This window comes from Salminus brasiliensis, chromosome 9, assembly GCF_030463535.1.
Source record: "Salminus brasiliensis chromosome 9, fSalBra1.hap2, whole genome shotgun sequence".
Classification (NCBI taxonomy): Eukaryota; Metazoa; Chordata; class Actinopteri; order Characiformes; family Bryconidae; genus Salminus; species Salminus brasiliensis.
Window position 1 is genome coordinate 32679048 of NC_132886.1, and position 23625 is coordinate 32702672.

At 37.1% G+C, this 23625-nt stretch overlaps 1 protein-coding gene across 2 annotated transcripts; it reads left to right on the plus strand.

Moving 5' to 3' along the window:
• The first annotated feature begins 651 nt into the window (after window positions 1-651).
• Window positions 652-14691, plus strand: cop1 (COP1 E3 ubiquitin ligase). Of its 2 annotated transcripts, none has more exons than XM_072688245.1 (20): window positions 652-1275; window positions 2322-2381; window positions 2475-2572; window positions 2717-2781; window positions 4965-5084; window positions 5191-5259; window positions 5374-5433; window positions 5538-5632; window positions 6242-6302; window positions 6448-6562; window positions 8136-8271; window positions 8713-8856; window positions 9092-9200; window positions 9382-9463; window positions 9547-9663; window positions 10008-10125; window positions 10290-10414; window positions 11327-11487; window positions 13165-13209; window positions 13538-14691. In XM_072688245.1, exons 1-20 carry the CDS (start codon window positions 986-988, stop codon window positions 13553-13555), a joined length of 2088 nt encoding a protein of 695 aa, XP_072544346.1. In that variant the 5' UTR covers window positions 652-985; the 3' UTR covers window positions 13556-14691. The 2 variants fall into 2 exon arrangements, with proteins under 2 accessions (XP_072544346.1, XP_072544347.1); XM_072688246.1 differs by having other exon boundaries at window positions 6245-6302.
• The last annotated feature ends 8934 nt before the right edge of the window (window positions 14692-23625 follow it).

The following is a 23625-nucleotide window of genomic DNA, read 5'->3' on the forward strand; positions in this document are numbered from 1 at the left end:
AGTTGTACAGGAGATATCTGCATGACCGAGTTATGTTTACAACATGGCTTGAGAACGATAACTAATCATCCATGACTACACCAAGGCTTCGAGCTTCTGTAGAAAGAGTGACCAGTGAGTTCTCAAAGGAGATGGCAAGATCGTTTTTAAGTCCAGCAGTTCTAGAACTAGAAAGAAATATTTCCTCAACAAAATGTATATCCTGTACAATCGACCCAATTCCCTCAAAAATACTAAAAAATATTCCCAATTATAATCAGACCTCTTTTAACAATAGTAATTATATCCCTTAGCTTAGGGTATGTACCCAAAACCCTTAAATTAGCAATCATAAAACTTTTAATCAAGAAACCAAATTTTGATCCTAGTGTATTGTCTAATGATTTACATTATACATTTTACCACTGGGCTACCATTCTGGACTACCTCAGATATACCTCAGAATACCTCAGAATCACTCTGCAGGGAACAGAGGGGAAAACAACAACAGAAAAGACTCCTAGCCTGCAAGCAGATATCTGCCAAAGTATATTACAATGTGCGTACTCAAACCTTCTGCACATGGTGGAAGATGTTGCACTCCCATCAGGCAGGCAACTCCAAAACACACGGTGGCAGTGGAGTTAGACTCTCCGTAGTCTGAGTTGCCTTGTTGTGGATGTTCTTCTGCAGTGGGTTAAATTTTGTTCCAAACTGTCTTCAGAATTGTGAACAAATACAGTTGAAGAGTCGATTTTTTGTTTTTTTGTGGCACGGATCAAACCAAGGATTTCTACTGTGAAAATATTTTGGTAATTGTGTTAGCGAATGCGCCATTTGCCAGCTACAGCGCACTTGTTTTCTAACTCCTCTGAGTCTTTGTAGGGTAACGATAACCCTTTAGCTCGCTGGCTGAAGCGGTTAGCATGCAGTGACGCGCTGGGCTGGTCGAGCTGTTAGCTACGGGCCTCGGAGGTGGGGAGTTCACAGGCGGTGTGTCAGAAAGATGTCAAGCAGTCGGCAGCAGCACCAGAGTGGCGGTGGGGTGGGATCTGTGCCCGGCACGAGCTCTGGGAGCACGACTAATACAAACAGCGGGAGCAGCAACGCTACGACAAATGGAAGTAACCCGGGAAGCGGTGTATCCTCACGGACGCTGGGATCAGGAGCTGAGGCGCAGCTTACGGGCACACAAAGCGGCCGACCTGGCTCCTCTGGTGGGGGCTACAGTAGGAAACGACCTCTGTATAATGGCCTTATTAATCCCTATGAAGATAAAAGCAACGATTTTGTATGGTAAGGACCCAGTTCGTTGTTGGAAGTTGGTAAACTGAAGGGCCGTCAGAGCCTAGAAGTATGCAGCAAGCTAGCTAGCTAGCTGGCTGGCTAGCTAGCATAGCTAGCAGCAGATGCTAACGGAGCTAGCTAGCGCTATCTAACCAACGTTAGCTAGCTAGCTAACCTACCACTTTTGACCGTTCCCTTTTTTGTCATTGTCACGGAAACACAATTAACGTTACATTGACCAATATATGGCGGTGGTTATAGCTAACATGGTATTTATAACATAACACATTTTAGTTAATGTGTGTGTGTGTTTTTTTTTTTTTTTTAACACAACACGATATAAACTGCCTTGCTAGTCTGTAGAGCTAACTACCAAGGTAGCTATCTAAGAAGCCTTGTTACATTATCTAACTAGCTAGCTAGGTAAGGCCACAGATTAGCTAGCACACAGCTGTCTGTCGCTAAATCTGTTGCGTTTTTGCTAAACTCTTTGTGAAACGATAAATTGCCTAGCAATGTAAAATGCAATAGCGTTTTTTTGTTGTTCGAGTGTATTTGACAGCATACGTTTTTACAGCCAGCACGGCAAGTGAATTAATGAAGTTTCAAAATCCCTGGTGCCTGCATTATTTACAGCAGTCTGACTGTGTGCATAACTAGAATATAGCTAACCAGAAACTTGTAGAGAGTGCTATACTTGTGACTGTTATAACTGCAGTTTTCTCTCTGTTCTTGTGCAGTACAGCTAGTAGAATATGTTAGAAGTCTACATTGGTCAAAAACATTTTTGTTGACAGACCTTACATTTTTTTAAAAGTTTTTTAGGAAAAAATGTTTAAATGTATTTTCCCCGCAGTGACTCGCATCTTTAAACAAAATGCTATCTGAAATGAACATGATTGACATCTTATTTTATGGCCAGGTAGCGAAGAATAACTTATATAATATAATACAGTAATTAAGAATTTAAGTGTGAGAGACACTACAAAAAACAGGTTGGTCTTTTTTTATTTATTTATTTATTTTAACAATTATTTTCTGTATTTTCTTTTTAGTCCCATATGTTTTGAAATGATAGAGGAAGCTCATATGACCAAGTGTGGCCACAGTTTCTGGTGAGAAAAAACATTCTTTTTTTTTTTTTCTTTCTATTTATTTTTTTGATGTAATGCTTTCTTTGATGTAGACTTTTAAAATGTTGTTTTCAGTTATAAATGTATACGACAGAGTTTGGAGGATAGCAACAGATGCCCAAAATGTAATTACATTATTGACAACGTTGATCAACTCTACCCCAACTTCTTAGGTAAGTGCCTTCTAGATCAAATGTATCCATGGAGATTTTACTGCAGTGCATTGCACAATATATTCTATTAATTTTTACATACATTGATTTAGCACATCTAAGCAAGAGATATTGTATAGTTTTTTTTTTTTTGCTTTGTTGCAGTGAATGAGCTTATCCTCAAGCAGAAACAAAGATCTGAAGAGAAACGGCTAAAACGGGACCACCCTGTAAGTGTGAGGCACTCTTACTCTAACTGCTTTTGGAAGTACGCTGTATGAACAAGTATTGGGACACCTACAGGCACATATGACATCCCAGTATAAATCCATTGGCATTAATATGGAGTTTGGTTACCTTTTTGCGGCTATAACAGCAGGTTTGGAGTTCTGCAGTTATTGAGTCAGCAGAGTGTTGCTAAGTTGCTGCTGTTCCTAATCGCTTCCACTTTTCAATAATACCACTCACAGTTGATTGTGAAATATCTAGCCTGACTTAAATGGTGTTAACTACTGCTAATTCACTTCTGTAAGACTGACTGCATTACCGAAAACACAAATCATCAATTCATATAGGAGCTGATGTCATGCTGACAAAGTTTAAAATGGGCAACTTTTTTCTCTCGCTTTAGTCATAACTATGTATTTACATTTACAATTAGAGCATTTAGCAGACGCTCTTATCCAGAGTGACTTACAAAAGTGCTTCGCTATTTACTCAAGAATAACCTCAGCTAGCTTGAATAGACTAAAAATTAAAAGATACCTCTAAGTTTAGACACTACTAAACGCAAGTTAGTATGGGGACCATAGTACTCTACTATTTGTCCAAATACTCTCCAAAGAGGTGGGTCTTCAGTTTGCGTTTGAAGACAGCGAGCGACTCTGCTGTTTGGAAGGCGAAGTTCGTTCGACCACTTCGGTGCCAGGACAGAAAAAAGCCTGGACGCTTGTCTTCTATAGATTTTAAGGAACGTTGGGTCAAACCGAGCCATACTTGAAGCCTTGAAGGGCTCTTTGTGCAGATTGGCTTTTGACTATTGTCAGCACAAACATACTATATCTATAAAAGTATTCTGTTCATTATTAAGTGTACTATTTAGTATTATCACATTACCTTGTTATAGATATTGCCAATTATTTGTGTTTTTCTACAGAGACTACACAGCTTTCTCACCAGGCTGGTTACAGTAATGCTGCTTTTTCTGTAAATCACTGTTGTGGCTGTCAGAATTAAATGTTTACCATCAGCCACAGAGATGGAATGTACTGGACTAATTTTTAAAAGATATATAGCTGCTGATCGCTCAGCCTAAATGAAAATACATTTGCGTGTGGTCAAATCAGTTTCAGACTTGGTGTGAGACATCATTAATATGCATATGTTAGTTTTTAGATCTTTTTTCCCCCTGTCTGTATAAATCTTTGTTTGAGTAGACCTTTAGTCAAGCAAAATCAACAGCCAAATTAGTTGGCTGTAAATGTAATAGTCAATTAGTCAGTCACGTCATCATGTGTGTTTTTCACTCTAACTAGAAATGGTTTGGGATGCACATGGACCATGGATTAATTGCCAAGATTTAACCATAACGGTGTGGAACACAGTTTAACTGATGCTGTTACTTTTAACAGCAATAATTCCTTGAGTCTTGGTGCAGAGATGCATTGAAAACATACAGACTGGGCAGTTACGGTATGTAAGTGTTGTGCCACAAGAACCGTAAGACAACATGTCTGCAGCAACATTACTCAAACGCATATAGTTGTGTGAGGCATGAATCTCAAATGGACACAGGCTGTGTGTGTATATAAAACCAAGCAAGAGTGCTTGCGGCAGTCTCTACACGCAACTGCTTCGTTACAAACAGACTGTCAAAGCTTTCAAACTGAAAGCTAAAATTACTGTTCCACATTTATCTTTTCTCTGATTTGGAAAAACTGATCACGTTATTTTGCCAATCTTTTGTTTTATTATTAAGGGAAAATGTTATTTTTGCAGGGAAGTTTATTAAGATATTGAATTTTTAAAGTAGGTATTCATCATTTAACCTCATTGTTGTTAGCAAGTGTATAAAACAAATTTAAAAACGGATTATTACAAAATTATTACATCAATTTGGCAATTGAACAATTCATAATCGAATAATCGTTTTGTTTCAGTAATCAACAGATGTAGTCTTACAGTCTCAGACAATAGTCTTTTGTTTGCAGTCCTAACAAGACCAGAGACAGGTTCCAACTTTTACCAACTAAGTCAAGTTAACTACTTTTCCATTCCACCTTAAATGATATTGCTGTCACATAAATGGTGCAGCAATTACATCCAGGTGACAAACCTGCTAAAAACTAAAACACTTAAAATTTGGTGCAGTGTCTCATGATATCCCCCTGTTTGTAATGTGCTCTGTTTATAGAACGGAACTAAATGGCAGTTTTTCCAAGATGTTCTTGGCACGGACCAAGAGAATCTGGATTTAGCAAATGTTAACTACATGTTGGAGCTGTTGGTGCAGAAGAAGAAGCAGCTTGAAGCGGTCAGTGCACCTTTTTAATAGCTGCTGCTGAGACATTTTAATTCGCCTGATTTAAGTGGATTGTGATGCCTCTCCTTAAATGTCACCCATGTTTCTGTTTCCACAGGAATCACAAGCAGCACAACGTCAGATCCTAATGGAGTTTCTGAAAGAAGCAAGAAGGAATAAGAGAGAGGTTGTGCATAATAGCGTTCAGTACATTCAATGAGCTATTTAGTTTGATATTTGACAGAAAGACCAAATAGACCAGTACCTAATGAACTTTATTTATTTATTTATTTTTCTATAGCAACTGGAGCAGTTACAAAAAGAACTTAACTTTTTGGAAGAGGACATAAAGCGTGTTGAGGTGAAATATTAAAACTATTAGTCTAAATTAAGTGAAGAAATTTTGTCTCACAGTATTTCATTGTTGTGGTGAGTGTACCTTTTGTACCTTTTTCTGCTGTTCAGGAAATGAGTGGCATGTACTCACCAGTCAGTGACATGGACCCTAATTTGGACAGCACTGTTCCTCAGTTTGGGGAAGCTCACTCTCCTGCACCTAGGTAAGACGTTAAACGATTATGAAAGTAGCATGTGCAGTTACTAACTATTGGGGGACCTCAAACAGATGATCTGGTAAAAGAGCCCTAGACAACAATAAATAAGCAATATGACAACCCTCAAGTATTAGTACTGTAATGCTAACAAATGTAAAACTAATAAATACTTAATTAATAATTATTCTTGTATATTCACTTGATGATCAGTGTGCCAAGTTATTCCTAGAGTTCTATAACTGGTCTTGTATTTGATATCAGAAGCTTCAAAGTTTGAGTTATGAACTCATTATCGGAAGAGAAACTTACTGCTGTTATTATAACTTTTATTTGCTAATCTGCTAATGCTTCTAGGCACACAATTAGTGATGTTCCCAAAAACAACAGCAGATGTACTTATAGATAACAGTGATGATGGTGATGGTTGCAAAACTTTGTGATCTGGTAGTATGTTGACCAACCCTAACGATGCACAACACAATGATAAGCCAAACTGTAGAAGTGTCATTACTGAGGTTAATAAGACCATTCTGTTTCTGCCACTAGCCTAGTAGTACATTTTCATAGCTGTTCTCCCACTGTTTTTTTTTTTGTTTGTTTTTTTTTGTTTTTCAGCAGCAGCATCATAGAACCCACAGAATATATTCAACCTCCCCAGTTTGGTGGAAGTTCACAGGTAAATTTAATTGAAAACAAAAACCTTTTTTTTCATTAATATTATTATTATTGTATTTATTTATTATTGTTTTTTTTTTTTACGAAAGCATAATATTTTTGACAAAAAATGACAAAAAAAAAAATCAATGACCTTTGTCCATAAGGGTAAAAGACAAACATGGTACAACAGCACTCTTGCCTCACGACGAAAGAGGTTAACAGCACACTTTGAGGACTTGGAGCAGTGCTACTTTTCTAACAGAATGTCACGAATAACAGGTGAGCACTGGTGTTTTACGTAAGGCAATAGATTGGCAAAAAAGAAATTCTGATTTTCTTAAATTAGTCAAGACATGTTTGTGTCCAAATTTGACAGGCTTGTCAGATTGCACACCTGTTAAGCTCCTTGGGAAATGTTAAAGCATTCTGAGGGTTCAAGCATTCTGCTGTTCTACTTAAGAGTACTCTTTTGTTGAGATTCATGGTCTTGTTGATCATTTGACTTAAGTTCAGAAGACAAAAAACTAGTTCTACCAACTAAACCTGTTAATTGACATTAATTAAATTAGGGGTGTTTTAAGCAGGGAAATTGCTAAACTGTGATGTAAACTGTCTGCAACTGAAGAGTCCTGATGTAAATAATCTGTTCTTTTTTCTGAAATGTGATATTTATTTTTGTAGGGTAGAATCTGATAAAAAAAAATCGGATTTCCATTTATTATGGAAAATGTATTTTATTTTTGGTGCTTAGAAATTTGTAAATAGATATGTAAATGAATCATATCTCTGTTAAGGTTGGGCAGTGTCCACTCTTACACACCCTAGATACGCATGCATTTTTTTCTCACTGTGACATGAATTTAGAATAAACTTTTCCCGTTTAGGTCAATTAGGATTACCAAGATTATTTATTTGCTAAATGCCAGAATAATAAGAGAGGGAATTTTTAACGCAATTTTTATTATTTTCTTCAAAGTCAAAAGTTTAATACACTAAGATTACTATGCCTTTAAACAATTTGGGACAGCCCATATATGGCTCAGTTACACCAGTTCTGTCTGGAGGAATAGGCCAAAATTCCTGTCAACTATTGTGAGAAGCTTGTGGAAGGATATTCAAAACGTTTGACTCAAGTCATACAGTTTAAGGGCAATGGTACCAAATACTAATGAAATGTATTTAAAGTTTTGACTTTGAAGAAAGTAATAAAAATTGCATTATTCTGGCATTTAGCAAATCAAAATCATTTTGGTAATCCTAATTGACCTAAAATGGGAAAAGTTTAATCTAAATTAATGTCAGACAGTGAGGAAAAAATGCATTCATGTCTTTTTATATAGTGTATGTTCTGGTTTCAACTGTATGTGTGGGATATGGTTATTATCGGGGCTGGGGGAGTAACTATTCGTAGATTCTTTTATGTTTATGTTGCTTTCATGTCCCCTCACCTTGTGTTATTTTAAAGCTGATAAACAATCAAAAAAAGATTTCAGATTGTTCACACAGTAACTAAGTGAACATGGTCCACAGGTTTAAATCAAAGACTAATAAATGTCAAAACATCAGTTGGACAACAATTGCAAATTATTTGCTGTGAATCAGGAGAGAGTAGCTGATTAGTATAGTGTAGTTAGCTTGGATGAAACCATTCAGATTTAGAGGGTGAAGTTAAGCAACTGGTATTAATTAGACTTTAATTAAGCTTTAATTAGTAAGTGTGTCTGTAGCTCACTCACTAAGTTTGCTTTGCTAGATAAGCAGTTATAGTCGTTGTCTATAATGCATGCTTTAAACATTAATGCTGTGCTGTGAAATAAGTGAGACCGATCCAACCTGTATATGCAATTCGCAGATGACAGCAGGACTGTTAACCAGCTGGACGATTTCATGGAATGTCTGTCCAAATTCACACGTTACAACTCCGTACGGCCTCTGGCCACTCTCTCCTATGCGAGTGACCTTTACAATGGCTCCAGTATTGTTTCTAGGTAAGGTTATTTTCTAATGAAATAAAGTAATAAAGTCTTTATGTACAGTGCCACTGGGGCTCCAGTTGTAAATCTGAGATCCATTAGCTCTCCAGCAGAGGGTGCTCTTGTATAACCTAATGTTGAGAGCCTGAGAATGTCAGTCTAAGAATGATTTTAAATGGCACTCTAGTGCCTGAGAGTTAAATTTGGTGGTTGTGATAGGACTTGTTAATGTTATCAGAGTTGTCACTAGACACAGATTTTTATTTGAGCATTTCCATTTGTGCACTATTTAGTGACTGCATTTTTGTTGAAGATAATATTTTTTGATGCTTTGGTTTCATAGTGTCTATGGTTTGTGGTAAGAGCCTGTTGCGCTTTGTGATTCTGGTGGCAGATTTGATGAGAACTCTGTTCTTGACATTTGTTCTGTTATTTCTCCCCCTCTCCTCTGTGCAGCATTGAGTTTGACCGTGACTGTGATTACTTTGCCATCGCTGGTGTCACCAAGAAAATTAAAGTGTTTGAATATGGGACAGTCATCCAGGATGCCGTGGACATTCATTATCCTGTCAACGAGATGACCTGCAACTCCAAAATAAGGTGCAAAAACATTGTCAGTTCAGAGGAAAATGCATCTGCTTCAATATACAAACACACCATGTATAGTATTGAATTGCTTCTGACACTCTTCCTTCTCTCTCTGGTTGTCTCTTCCTGTCTGTCTGTCTGTCTGTCTGTCTGTCTGTCTGTCTCTCTCTCTCTCTTTCTCTCTCTCTCTCTCTCTCTTTCTCTCTCTCTCTCTCTCTCTCTCTCTCTCTCTCTCTCTCTCTCTCAGCTGTATTAGTTGGAGTAGCTATCACAAGAACCTGCTGGCTAGCAGTGACTATGAGGGAACAGTTATTCTTTGGGATGGATTCACAGGGCAGAGGTCAAAAGTGTATCAGGTATAGTGTTAACATAAAATACACCTTTTCTGGTTTGATGTAGTTACAATTACAAAAATGATCCATTTATTTATTTATTTTTACACATTAATTTTTTAACCAGGAAATGTTCTATCCTTCCAATAAAACAGAGAAGTAGTCATGCAAAATGCTGTTTTTTTTTTTGTGGTTTCTTTCCTAGGAGCATGAGAAGAGATGCTGGAGTGTTGATTTCAACCTGATGGATCCCAAACTCTTGGCTTCAGGCTCAGATGATGCAAAAGGTATAGAAAATGGAGTGAGGAATATGAGAACAACAAATTCTTTTATGCAGTAAATTAAAGAAATTCCCATTTTATCCCCACAGTCAAGTTGTGGTCTACTAACCTAGACAACTCAGTTGCCAGCATTGAAGCAAAGGCCAATGTATGCTGTGTCAAATTCAGCCCAACATCTAGGTATCACCTTGCCTTTGGATGTGCAGGTAATATAGATTTACTCACTAGCTGTCTGGATGTGTATAAACGTCTGTATGTTCTACAGTATCTCTGTGGAACCTCACTCCATTTGTGAGGTTGTATAAACGGTACTGACATCACCAAACTACAACATACTGCTTCTAGTGAAGATAAAGATGACTTGTGCTCTAGCAGTGTGTGGGTTGTGGTATGATCACTGTTTCAGTTGCTCAACAAGCCATCAACTATGACTTGCATTTGAGCAGTCTTTACCCTCTAAAAGAATATGTTTTTTGACACCATTTGCAAATTCATAGGTTTTATGTTTTCTCAATACCCATTTTCCACTGCTTCTGTTTGTCTCTTTCAGACCACTGTGTCCATTACTATGACCTGAGGAACACTAAACAGCCCATCATGGTCTTCAAGGGTCACCGGAAGGCTGTTTCTTATGCCAAATTTGTCAATGGGGAAGAGATTGTTTCTGCGTATGTTTATGGATTGACCTTTGTATTATTTGTTTCTTAAAGTGTATTTAACCATGTATGGTTATTTCTAATAAGTTTATGCACGCTATTTATTTCAGCATTTTGGTAGCAATGTAGCAACACATGAATGCCAATAAAATGGCCAATACAAAATGTTTCCACAGCTCTACAGACAGCCAGCTTAAACTTTGGAATGTGAACAAGCCCCACTGCTTGCGCTCCTTTAAAGGCCACATCAATGAGAAGAACTTTGTGGGTCTAGCCTCCAATGGAGACTATGTAGCATGCGGTAAGTGGAACCACACTGAACTGTTACACCCCTCCTCCACCCTTCATAAAATGTTTTTCATTTTTCAATATTTTGTAGTTTTGTTTGTGAGCTTGTAGGCTCTTTGAGAGTTTAGAGTTACTATATAGTACCTAGTTCATGGTTCCATAGATTTTAGAATAAAAAAAAAAAAACTCCATACAGTGGTGGTCTACAGCTGCTAGTGGAATTGAACAGATTCAGACAGTGACTGGAGTTCAGTTAATAACCAAAACTGTGTTCTTCTAAAAGTATTTTTCTACCTGACATATAAATGACTTCACTAAAAATAAGGGTTTGTTTACCTGGATGACAATAAAATTAACAGGACATGCAGGTTTAGTACCTGAATTCCTGTATTACACAGTCACATGGTTGCCACATCAGTTATTTTGTCCTTCAGAAATGGTTTAGTAACTAGCAGAACCTATCACCATTTTGATTCCCAGTGATGCTACAGCCGTCAATGTGTAAAAGTCATAGGGCACACGGTTGGCGTTGCTCTAAGGCCCTGGCAATGGTAATCTGTGCAGGCATCGGTTAGCTGATGCTAGAAAACTTGCTGTTAGCATTGTCCTCCAAGTGCGTTGAGCTTTCCAATGACTAAACATTGCAGTTTGCAAAGATGCTTTATGTGGCATGGTGTGATTGGGATCAGGAGTTCTTGTTGGTGGTGATCTTAAATGTTTAGAACATCAATGTTTGGTGTATGGGTGTGTCTCTCTCTATTTTATTTATGTGTGTGTGTGTGTGTGTGTGTGTGTGTGTATGTGTATGTGTATATATGTGTGTGTGTGTGTATATATATATAGATAGATAGATATGTATGTATGTATGTATGTATAGTAATAAAATGTTTGTTTGTTTTGATGATGTCTTGTCTTCTGCTGACAGGAAGTGAAAACAACTCCCTGTATCTGTACTACAAGGGGCTTTCCAAAACGCTGCTGACCTTCAAGTTTGACACTGTAAAGAGTGTTCTGGACAAGGACAAGAAAGAAGATGACACTAATGAGTTTGTCAGTGCTGTGTGCTGGCGTGCGTTGCCAGATGGGGTGAGACTAGGTCTACATTTCTTGTAATTGGTGATTGATTTGGGTTTTGCAAATACCATTGTACCATTTTGAGTTTATCAAAGTAGGACAGTAGCACTAGATTTCAGACAGATATGTTTATTAAAATATATGCCCCTGTCTTGTGGCAGAGGTGTAGTACTTTTTCTGGCAAAAGAAGCTTCCTGTGATTGGGTCAGCTCCTTCCCCAGTGGGTATTCTGCCTCATGCAGTGCTGTATACATAACTAAAGGAGCCTGTTTTCTCTGTACAGAAGAGAAAGAGACAGATAGTGTTTACTGTAAAGGACAAAGAAGGTCAGGAATGTTCCATATCAATAGAGGTTATAAGAGGTGTGGTTTAAGCTAGTGGCTCACAAAGATATAGTTTAAAAGACATCTAAGATGGTGTTGGCAGCTTTAGCAGTCCCAGACTGGTGGTGCAGTGCTGACTTCCAAAAAAATGTAAGTTGGCTGAAAAGCAAGTATACTTCACATTGTAAAAGTAGTAGTATTGTTGCATACTGACAAATGCTTGTGTGCCTCTGTTACTTCTGACACACTCTGCATATAGAATATCTGTGTTTTCTAAGCTTTTTAAATTTATTTTGGGCTATGTCCAGGCTTTTGAATATTTTGTTTATTGCCAAAACTCACTGTGTGATACCTGCTATCAACCTTGTCTAGTAGCTCATCTTGACAGCCGAAAGGCAAAATATGTTTTTAAATGACATGCATTTAAACTTTAATCTACATGTTTTCTTCACTGCATGCCTTTCTCATCTTTCATTGCCCACAATCTGAGAGCCAAAAAAAAAAGCTGAATAAAAGTTTGGGTCACTCACTGTGCAGGCCAGAAATAGTGCCCATCTGTCGCATCTCAGCAGACATACTGTATAAATCAAAGAAGTTGAGGTCAAAACAAGGTTGGTTAAATAACTAAACAGAACTTCAGACATCTATTAAAAATACAGGCTCAGATAACACATTTGAAGTAAAATCATTAAAAAAATACATATATTTTTTTACTTTAACTAGGTAATGTAAGTAAGATATATTTGAATCAAACCTAAATGTGCTTTTAGTTCACTTAATCTTATTCATCCAGTTATTCTGGGCCATTATGGAAGACCTTGAAGCCTCTGATAGTATGCCACTAGCGATTTTCCTCCCAAAAACAGCAGCAATAGTTATGTATAAAAGCATCCTGCTTACTCAGCTGAATTTCTGCTTGGTGCCTTGGTCTTGCTCAATTAATTTTTGTTCTCAGCTTTACATAAATTATTCTAACCAAAAAAATTTATCCGTGCCCCTTTTGTTTATGTAAATAGCTGTAAAATGTAGCACCCTTAACTGTTCTTTTGAGCAAGAACATAATGAAGGATGAACAGAGATGTGAGGAGGGAATAGCCATTAAGAATAAAAAAGGTTCTACAAACAAAATTGGGAAATGAAAAGTTACCAAATCAAAACAAACCAAATTTTACAGAATATCTAAAGAGGATATTTGTTTACTAAATCTCAGAGGTATATTTAACTGTAAAATTGTATATCTTAAAGATTATAGACACAAAATAAAGATAAAATAATTATAAGTGCATACAAAGGGTAAGGGCATATTTTTATTTTCTTTAAAGTTTCTCAGTAATTCTCTCCATGATAATCCTTGTTGTATTTTCAGGAGTCAAATGTGTTGATCGCAGCTAACAGTCAAGGAACAATCAAGGTATATATGTTTTTTAAGGTATATACGTATATATAAGATTTTAAGTTTTTTATGTTTATTTATGTTTTATATATCTTTCTCTCTGGTGCACCTTTCCTGTGTTCTCAATGGACATGTTCTTTGCAACAATGCTGTTAGTTATATAAAATACATATGTATTTGTTTCTTTGTTTTTTTTGTTTTTTTTTGGAAAAGGGCTCTGTTTTTGCTCCAGAATAACTGATGGTGTTCACATACTAAATCTAAAGAGCAGCACTAGTATCAGAAGGTTAAGAATTATCTGATAGTCTGGCACTGTGTTCTGACGTGTTTCTTCTCTGTCCTCAAGGTACTTGAGCTGGTTTGAAGATCTGCTGGAATCAATCATTGGACACTTGTATTGAACCATTGCTCAGCTTCTCTTCTTGGCAAAGAATTACATGAGCACTAAAGCTTGGGCTGAATTGAAGCGAACATTTCCAGTGAGATGTGTATGAGCACAGTGGACAGAAGTGAAATTTGTGGACTTTTATTGAACCTGAACTTTGTGAAAGGATTTGACCAACCTGCGCTCCAATAAAAGGGGTGTTTAGGACAAGAGAGATGAGGGTGTTTTCTGTGGTGAATGGACGAGGAAGTAGCAGATTCTTCTTTCAAAGCCTCTTTTGAAGTGGTTGATTTAATAGAGAGAGATTTGTATTACCTAAGAATCTTCCACATGTTGAAAACGTTCATTAGAGGCAAATCTAACAGAAGTAGAGCTACATGAGTAAAAAGCCAAAGCACAAGACCAGAACACAATGAAATGCTTTTTATTGTATAAATTATCAATTGCTATGTCATTCTTTTGAGCCTGTAGTATCCATATACTCTCATCTTTTGATACACACACAGTGTCTGTCCAAAAAATGCACACGAATGCCATTGGGGTCTCCACAGTTAAATTGCTGGTTTTGTTCCTGGCAAAATGGCTGGAGATTGCTCAGTTGTTGGTAATGATTATATCAAGGGACCTTGAGACATGACTGCTGTGTCATGAAGATGGGACAGAATTACTTTTAAATGCTTTGAAAGTCATGCAGAAATTAACAGATGAAATTTATTTAAAACGTACCGGTTGCCATGACTTTTTGTTTGTTTGTTTGTTTGTTTTCCCCCATTTAGTGGTCATAGTTTGTCAAACGTAGAGAAATCGACTCGTTGGACATCACAATGACACTATGTATACTCTATTGGGATTGTTTAACTATCACCCATAATATTGCTGCTCTTTTTATTATTCAGTTCTTGTACAAGTATTATTTATTTTTGTAATTTATAGAACCTTTGTAAACTTCATACCCATGACTAGTGTGTAGGTTTTTGGAGCTTGGACCTCTGTTGCATCCCAGTAATTCTGTGTTTGTGTATCCATTCTCTAATTTTAACCCATTCATTTGAATGAATAAATGATTCTCTTTGCATTGGGTACATTCATTCATTGAGTATGTCCCAATGTGTAAATTGCTTAGCACTAACAACTTCCTTTGTGTGAAAGCTTTCTCTCATGAGCGCCCTCTGGTCTAGTCTAGGGTGTCTCCTTGGGTTGCCTTGATGTGCCAGTCAGGCACCAAGTACCATTTATGCATTAAACAGTGACATAACAGTGTTGGTTATTTTTATTTACAGCCCAAAAATATACATAGACCCAGTCCCAGCCCGCTTTTTACCTCTAAAGCTGTGCACAGCCAAAAACGACATAGGTATGGACTATAAGCTAAGCAGTTTTTTTTTTCTTTTCTTCATAATAAAAAAAAAATCAGTATGTTTTACAATGATGTCAATCTGCATCAAGACATTTTTTCCACAACCAAAGTCACATAGAATTTATACAATAAAGGGAAAAAACTTTTAATTTTAACAATTATATTGACAAAAGTATGGGGACACCTGCTGATTAATTGTTCATTGAAATCAAGGGTATTGAATAAGAGGCCTTGCTTGTGTTGGAAGGATGTTTGATGATCACCAACCTCATCCCCAACTCTCCAGAAATATTGTAGCACACTCATTCCAGAGAATGCAGTTTCACGGCTCCATACCTCAATGCTGGCAAGAGTTATACCCCATTAGTTGATGTTCATGTTTATCTGCGCCAGAGTCTCATATTCTGTTGGCATTATTTTTCTACAGTGAATAGACATGTGTATGTGTTCATTTGCACATCTGTGTCAATGGGTGCAACTTAAAGTAGCTGAATGCATTCATTAGAAGGAGTGTTATACCTATGAATGGCATATAATTTCATATCATTTTAATAATTAAACTCTCTTGATTCTTTGCAAACAATATATCAATATATCAACCCAGTGTTTTGTGCACCTCTACCCACTACCTGAACTGAACCCCCTGATAAGGATAACTATGTATATATCCAAATCACTACATTGTTTTTCTGCAAGGTTATGGGTAATTAAAAAAAGGGAAAGAGGGACATTTTTTCTTCTGTTGTGCTCCTTAACTCAATGATTTAAGAATCCAAGAGCATCAAAGGACAGCCTCTGCATCTTGGAGCACCCACTAGGTCCATTGGTGATAAATGAGGAGCTTTGGTGTGCACAGGTCAGGCTGCGGTTCTTCCACCCTTTTTCTTCTTTCAGGACAAAAGCCATTAGAGGCTCATGCCAACCGAAGTCATGAATGCTAAACAATGCTCTAATTTAGGTGCAGTGTTCCATGAAGTTCCACACAACACAGTTCATAAATTACTGACATAAAAGTGCCTGACTGTCTGAAAAGAAGGGCGATAGTATCTCATTCCATTACTAAGACTACAAGTGGCTGAGACCATAGGCATGAAGAAGCAGGAAGGAAATGACTGCACCAGTTCGTTTTATCTTCATAAACCACAATAGAGTTAAACACGTTTACAATATAAGCTGTTGACTGCATTACAAAAAAAAATGCTAGTTCAGCCGTTTGCAGCGGTACAGAATACAGAACAGGGTAGACATTCCAGTGTTCCAGTCTTCTCATCACCTTAATAAAAGGAAGCCTTTTTGCTAAAATGTAATATGCAACATAAATCTCAGGTCTCACATGGACAGATGAAAATCCAGCAATAGCCAGATTAATCCAAGTGAAGTTATGTATTGGGTGAAGTTAATCATTTCTTTTTCATCTCAGTAGTAAAAATGTATTACAACACCAGTAACTATCATTTATCAATGTTTAGCTTCATTAGCTTTATTTCATTTGACTTTATATTGCATTTAAACTTCCTGTGAAATCAATCATATTTTGTACTAAAAATATACATTATGTAATGTGTTGCACTTTTATTTATGTAATTGTTTGCTAGTTGCTATGTCAGAATATGTGAACGGCTTGTGTAGATGGAACTTTGGTGGTGGCTTTTAAGCTCAACATTAAAGCTAGTTTATGCTTTCTGGTCTGGTTTAATTTAGGAACCTGTAAACGATAATTTAGTAAGCACTTAATTCTAACCTTTTATCCTAGTTTTGAACTAGAGAAAACAGTCATTGTTCCAGTTAGAGGCCCAATTGGCCTAACCCAGATAAGAATCAGTTGAAACTAGCTAGCTAAAATCATCAGTCACAATCAGAGACGTTGCCACAGTAATATACAGGTAATTTAGTTAATGCTTTAAAATAATCAATATTCAGTTAGAACTAATATGTTACATTACCAATAGTCACTCATAAATGGAACATTTTTACAACATGAAATCTTTTCTCCTTAACTCAGTGGCAGCACTTAGCTGTAAAGGTCTGTATGGATCTCTTGGCCAGAGTGAGCTTGCGTGTCATTTGTTACATGAGGTCCTATTCAGCTATAACTCAATGTATATTCAGTTTCATTGCTGCCAATGTTTGAAACTGACAACAGATCCAAAATGGATCTTTACAGCTGTTTACCTCTGAGGTAAGAAAACATTTCTAAATTTACTAATTTAATTTTCTAAATTACTATTGGTATTACGTATCTGTTCTTGCTGGATATTGATTAGTTATCATTGATATTTTACCACTGATCCAACATAGTACTAATTTCAGCCTTAACCAAAATGATGATTCAGATCAAAAATCAATGTAGAATCAATATAACCTTGCTCTCTGGGAATTCATTACTTTATTCATTTCACATTACTGTACAATGTAAAGTTAAACTGCAATGATTGCAGTTATGATTATCCTTCTTTAGCTTTTATTTTCACTCTGAAATACACTGTGGATACACTGTGATCTTCATTTCATTTTACCTTGACAGGTGTGGAGACAGTTATTTCTGTACTGAGGCCTAATAAGTCTGCCAGTGTGGTTCCAGGCAGTCACATTCTGAACCCATCTGGGTGCTAGATTTCTCAGCAGTTTTAGACGGCCCTGCTCATTTTTACTTTTTGGAAAGGCAACATCCATTGGTACAGAGGGTCAATGGCTGTCAGTGCCTGTTCTCGAATCCAGCTTGGCATTTTGCTCAGAGATGCAAACATTTTGACTCATTTCAACCTGCCCATTACTTTGGTCTCATTGATGTAGCCAAATCATCAACATCAAAACACCTCACACTAAAAAGGCCATTCACTCCTATAGGTTTACGGAATAGATTTCCTACAGCTTAACCTAAAATGCATTTTGAATTTGATTTTGCATTATTACTTGCTAGAGAAACTACAAATGGAAGAAAGATCAGTAGTCCCCACAATAATTTTTAAATATTTTCACAGCTTATTTTTGATCAGATTGAGATCTGGACTTGCTGGTTAAAGATGCCCACTTACATTATAATTTGAACACTGACCAAAAAATCAAATTTCCATCTCACACATCCCACTTATTAGTTAGGTCACTCTGATTCTGGCAGTCTTTACATGTGATTTGGTGTGTTCATCTTACAACCCCTCATATAAAGTAGTTAACACCAATCAGTCATAACATTAGTACCACCTAATATTGAGTAATATATTCTCTGGCAAACTTGCCATGATGTGTTTTTTCCTCCTTGCACACCCAAACACGTTACCTCAACTATATACAGTGGGTTAAATAAGTATTGAACACCTCACCAATTTTCTAAGTAAATATATTTCTAAAGGTGCTATTAACATGAAATTCTCACCAGATGTTGGTAACAACATGCATACATGCAAAGAAACCAAATCATCAAGGGAAAGGTATTGAACACATGAAGAAAGAGGGGTGTTTTGTGTCAATTGTGTAAAAACATTTTTTGCACCAAACTCCAGTAAACATGTCCTTAACATATGTAAAGAGGCATTACCTTGTCATTGCAAGATTTTGTGTTCTATCATTTGTTTTATATAAAATATCTTGTTTAAAGTTTGAAATACGTTTTTGAATATATTTTTAGTTTGCTGAGTAATCACATTTTAGCTCAGTGTTGCCCAAAATACTAATCATATGGTAATCAATGATAAAATCATGCTGCTTGTTCATCAAAAAGCATTTAGTGCCTGTCCTTGCCCTGCTCTGCCACGGCCCCCTTGGGATTCTATTCTCTCTCCATGCAGAGGAAGATAAGAAACGAGAGAGATGGAAAAAATTGCTGACTATGCTACCATCTGACAACTCCAAAAATACCATCTTTTGTGGCCGCGCATTTTCCGGGCCACTTTATCTCTCTGTGTTCGTGCAAACAGTACTGCTTACTCTTTTTTTTTTAATGTGTTACCTGATGGGTCATTCTACTTGTTTGAGCTGAACGTATTTTTCTGTGAATCAACTTCTGGTTGGCTGTACAAAAAGATGTTCCAGTGGCTGGAGTCTATTGTTTAATAGCACTAGTACTTTTATGAACTACATAATTTTCTCCCTTTTATCCTTGGCTGACAGCCTGTTGCATTAAAAGTGTATATCCTCTGAGAGGTAAGAGAAGTGGCTGGTGGATGTAAGACTCTAAAAAGGCCAGTAAGAACATACATCAGACAAAGAGCATGTTTTAGTAGAATGTGTCTCAAATTTATTAGCATCGTCAAAATAACCTGGAAGTATTTCACTCTGCCTGGAGGGACAGCCTTATTAAGTACAAGGGCTCTCTATTCAGCATATTTGACTTCATTTATCATAAAAACAAGCACCAAACCTCAGATTCCAGCAAATTGAAGTAATGTTTTTCTAGACTAAAAAAAAACAAAATATTTGAAAGTTCCAGTTTGGATTCATACCTCATCATAGTGCATAGGCTGCATAACCTTGTTAGTGCTACTCAACCTCAGTGCAGCTTTTGATACAATAGACAACACCGATACAATAGAATCACAGGAATAGCCCTATCATGCTTTAAATCCTAAAAATTGTTCATAAAGGTAAATTATGTATCTCCCAATCATATAAAAGTGACATATGAAATCCCGTAAGGCTTTATTTTTCAACTATTATTATTCACACATATACTACACTATATGTTGCCATTGGGCGCAGTTAAAAGCAAATATAGCGTAATGAAACTGACACTGCTGGAACATTGACCATTGGGCTCTCCTACACCTGGGCCAACTGCTCACCCTCCAGCTGCTGCTACCTGCCTCTGACTTGTTGCCCGCCCTACATTACATGCCACAATGAAGTTTACATGTACTCTTAACTGCTGCTAATATTATTATATATTCCATATTGAGTTGTTATCATTATTATTGTTATTATTATTGTTATTATTATTAATATGATTTTATCAGTACATGTCAATGTCAATAGCACATTAATATTTACTTAGAAAATTGGTGAAGTGTTCAGTACTATATAATAGTATAATATAATAAGATAACAGTTTATTCCAAAATAATGGTGGTCATAATATTCTGATATGAATGTATGTATGGGGTGGGGAAGGGTAGAAGTAGAAAGTATAGTATGGTGAGTGAAGCAATGTAAACCCAAGGAAACCCATTCCATTAAGCTCTACACACTGTTCTTGAGCTGAAGGCCACATGAAGTTTAGAGGTCTGTAACGATTGATTCATTTTACGTGGCCTACTACTTTGTGGCTAAGTTGCTGAGTTGTCCCTAATCGCTTATTGTTTATAAATAAAGAAAGAAAGAAAGAAAGAAATATATATGGGCTAGCTATCTGTATATACTGATTGATTTTTCAGATCAGCTCTTCAGGCCAGATAACCTTTATTTAGGTAGCAGGAAGGCCACGTGCATTAATATTCTGTTGTTACTTTTTGAGACATGGCTCTGTACTCTTTCACTGGCTTGAGTTTTTGTAAAACCTCAGGACAGCTGTGAGTAAAGCCTGGAGCGAAGATGCTTGGCATTTAGTCTCAGTTTTCTCTTGCCCCTGGATGTTGTCATGTGGTTGTAGCAGAACAGCAGGAAACAGATGAGCCAGACCTACATGGCCATGTGTGTCAACACTAGTGCAGTGGCTGTGGGCCGTCAGGTTCTTTGCATCATCTGGAAGTGCCCTATCTCTACCTCTCCCTCTCTCTGCCAAGCCCTCTGGTCCATGGGAGTAATTGGATTTGATGAGAGAAGAGAAGTGGAAAAAAGCAATCCTGTGCATACACTCAGCCATACCATGTTGTGCAGAAGCATTCACAGAGGCCTGCATTTATCCTATCTGCATTTTCAGCCAGCTACACTGCTACAAAGGCTTTGCAAAGATGTGATAGTAACACCCAGTGCATTTATAGTGGTTCTATCACATTTAGATTAGTGTCAGATCATTAAATTAAACAAATTACTGTTGAGTTAAAAGAATTAATGATACAGCATACATTTCCCCAGTTGTCCTTTTACACTGACACTAGGCATTTTGAGATGCATCAATATTTTGGTCATGTTCTCATTGCATTTTCTCAAAACCCTGCATGGAGTTACTTAGGAACAAACATTTTCTTCTTTTGATTTTCTTGTTTTTATTTTCACATTGTGATCCTATATTTTCCTCATATTTCTTATATTTACTTAGCTATTGTAGTGTTGGGTCTGATAACCTGTACAGACCTGTAAACAATTCAGTGCTATCCTTACATATTCAATATGCTATGTACAGCACCATGGGTCTACCACCAAGCCCAAAAAAGAGGTCCAAACGAAAGACACAGGAGCCAGAAACAGGTTACAAAATTAATGAAGACAGCTGTGGTGTTATATTAAGAGGCATCAGAACTTTTGTCAAATACAGAAATATCTAAAGTGTTTACATTTACTTTTACATTTATGTAATTTGGCTGACTCTATTATGCAGAGGGGCATGCGTGGCTTGTTTGTGTCTATATATGGGGAGCAACCATGATGGTTTGACCAAAGCATTAAAGCATTTTAACTCGAAGACTACAGGAGATGGAATGAGAGATTATTTAAATTTAATCATATTTCATCAAATTTAATCATGTTTAAACTATGTGCGTTTAAATTGTGTGCAGAGATTGTAGAGTTAGGGGTAATGATCAAAGACGTATTGGAATAGAATGGTGTGCCTCCCTGGCCAGGGACACAAACCTCAGTCTGGCACTGTTTATCCAACCCTATGTAGCCTACCTAATATGTGAACTGTACTTAAAAGCTGTGTGTTAACATTTTAGAGAATTATGAATTCCAGCTGGAAAAAGCCAAATATGGTGAATTTGTTGAGACTCTGCTGGGAGGCAGACACCTTTCCATATACTGTACTTGGGGATGAGCAGCAAGGAGGGATTCTCTAGCAATGATAGAGACCAGTTATCAATAGTGTCCCATCCCTAATGTGATTCTTTAACAGTTAGCGTTTTAGGGCTCTGCTTTTTTGTCCCAGGGAAAATCAAATATACCATTCCCAAGGCAATGTGTCAATAGCACTGTCAGTCATAATAATGGACAACTTCTTATAAAGGCATACATAAGCTGATGGTAAATGAAAGGAAATATCACAACTGTCCAAAGTTAATCCAAGTTCTGTGCCAACAACTGTGCCACCCAGGTTCATTGTATCAAGTATTGAAATATATTCAACCAGCGCTAGCCTTGGAAACTGGAATAGTTGAAAAGGGTGCAGGCATGGCCAAAAGTTGAGACTGACAAAAGTTTTAGATCCTTTAGTCAGATGTTTAGATGGTACATTGAAGTAATAATAAACATTTCATGAGTTTTGAACTTTGAATTGACAAATACATCCAGTTTAAGCAAAGACTTAATATTTATGGTGTTTACCCTTCTTTAAGACTTTGGCCATTCACCTTGGCACGCTGGATCAACTTCTGGGCAAAATCTTGACTACTGGCAACCCATTCTTGCCTAATCGGTGATTGGAGTTTATCATGGTTTCTGTGTCCAGCCTCTTTTTGATGATTGACCACAAAAGGATTGAGATCAGGGAAGTTTCCTGGCCATGGACCAAAAATCTCAATGTTATGTTCACCGAGGCACTTTTGGATAACTTTTGCCTTGTGACGTAGTGCTCAGTCATGCTGGAAAAAGCATTTTTCATTACCAAATTGCTGTTTGAGGTTTTGATACCATTCCTTATACATGTCCATATTGCTGTCTTTCTTGACACCAACCCATCCTCCAAAAGCCTTTGCCTTACTGTGTGTGCAAAAACACTTACACTTACACAATAATCAGGTATTAAAAGCTTTAATTCTGCTGTATTTTCTCATATTTATGTGTTGATCTCAAACTGAATGTCTTGAGTATGTAGCAAAAACAAAAAAGGTCTTGCCTTTCTAGAGTGGAGGACTCTTAGAATTAACATGTTTTCATGATGTCACTAAAAACTTCAAATGGGCTGTTTTGGCATTTTAGTTTTCATGGATTGAATGGGCAGGTGTTTGAAACAGTTTGAACCTTTAACATTGTTTACATTCTGCATCACAATTCCCATGACATTGTCCCATTTAGCATCAAAAATAATAATCTTCTGAACAAAACATTCTAACTAGCAGATAAATGCTACAGCTGAATGTAATGTGAATTTGACAGATTTCCTTTCATTAGTTTCTCATCGTCATTTTCAGCAAATGCTTTTACACTTGGCCTCCTATATACTCTCTAACATTTGGGTGATCAGTAGCTTTATCCTGGCAGGTTTTACATTTTAGAGGAGACGAGTTTTACTTTATCTGCCTAATTTCCCATTAAATGAGTTTCCAGTAAAATGAATGCCTGATAGAGTGAGGCAGTCCTCATTGTCTGACCTTGAGTCCGCCTAGTCAAGGACAGTACATTGATGGGCTCTCTTAGTCATGCCTACAGGCAGGACTGCTTTCACATACACACATAATTAGATTTGCAGTTGTCAAAGCTCTGATCACGAACACCCAGTCTAACCTGCTGGCCTCCTTTAAAGTAGGACAACCACTGGCCTTGCAAGTGCCCTGCCCCTTCATTACAAAAGTCAGATTAAGGGAAAGACAGAGGTTGCTGCTCACTTGAGCCATCTTTGTTGTTGATTGTCATGGCGTTCACTCAACCTGGTTATCTGAGCCACATT

Excerpts from the sequence above, each read along its gene's own strand:
- cop1 (XM_072688245.1), top strand. The coding sequence starts at position 986 with ATGTCAAGCAGTCGGCAGCAGCACCAGAGTGGCGGTGGGGTGGGATCT. Across the intron at positions 6,303-6,447 it reads AGTTTGGTGGAAGTTCACAG|GGTAAAAGACAAACATGGTA; the intron begins GTAAATTTAATT and ends TTTGTCCATAAG. Across the intron at positions 11,488-13,164 it reads GGCGTGCGTTGCCAGATGGG|GAGTCAAATGTGTTGATCGC; the intron begins GTGAGACTAGGT and ends TTGTATTTTCAG.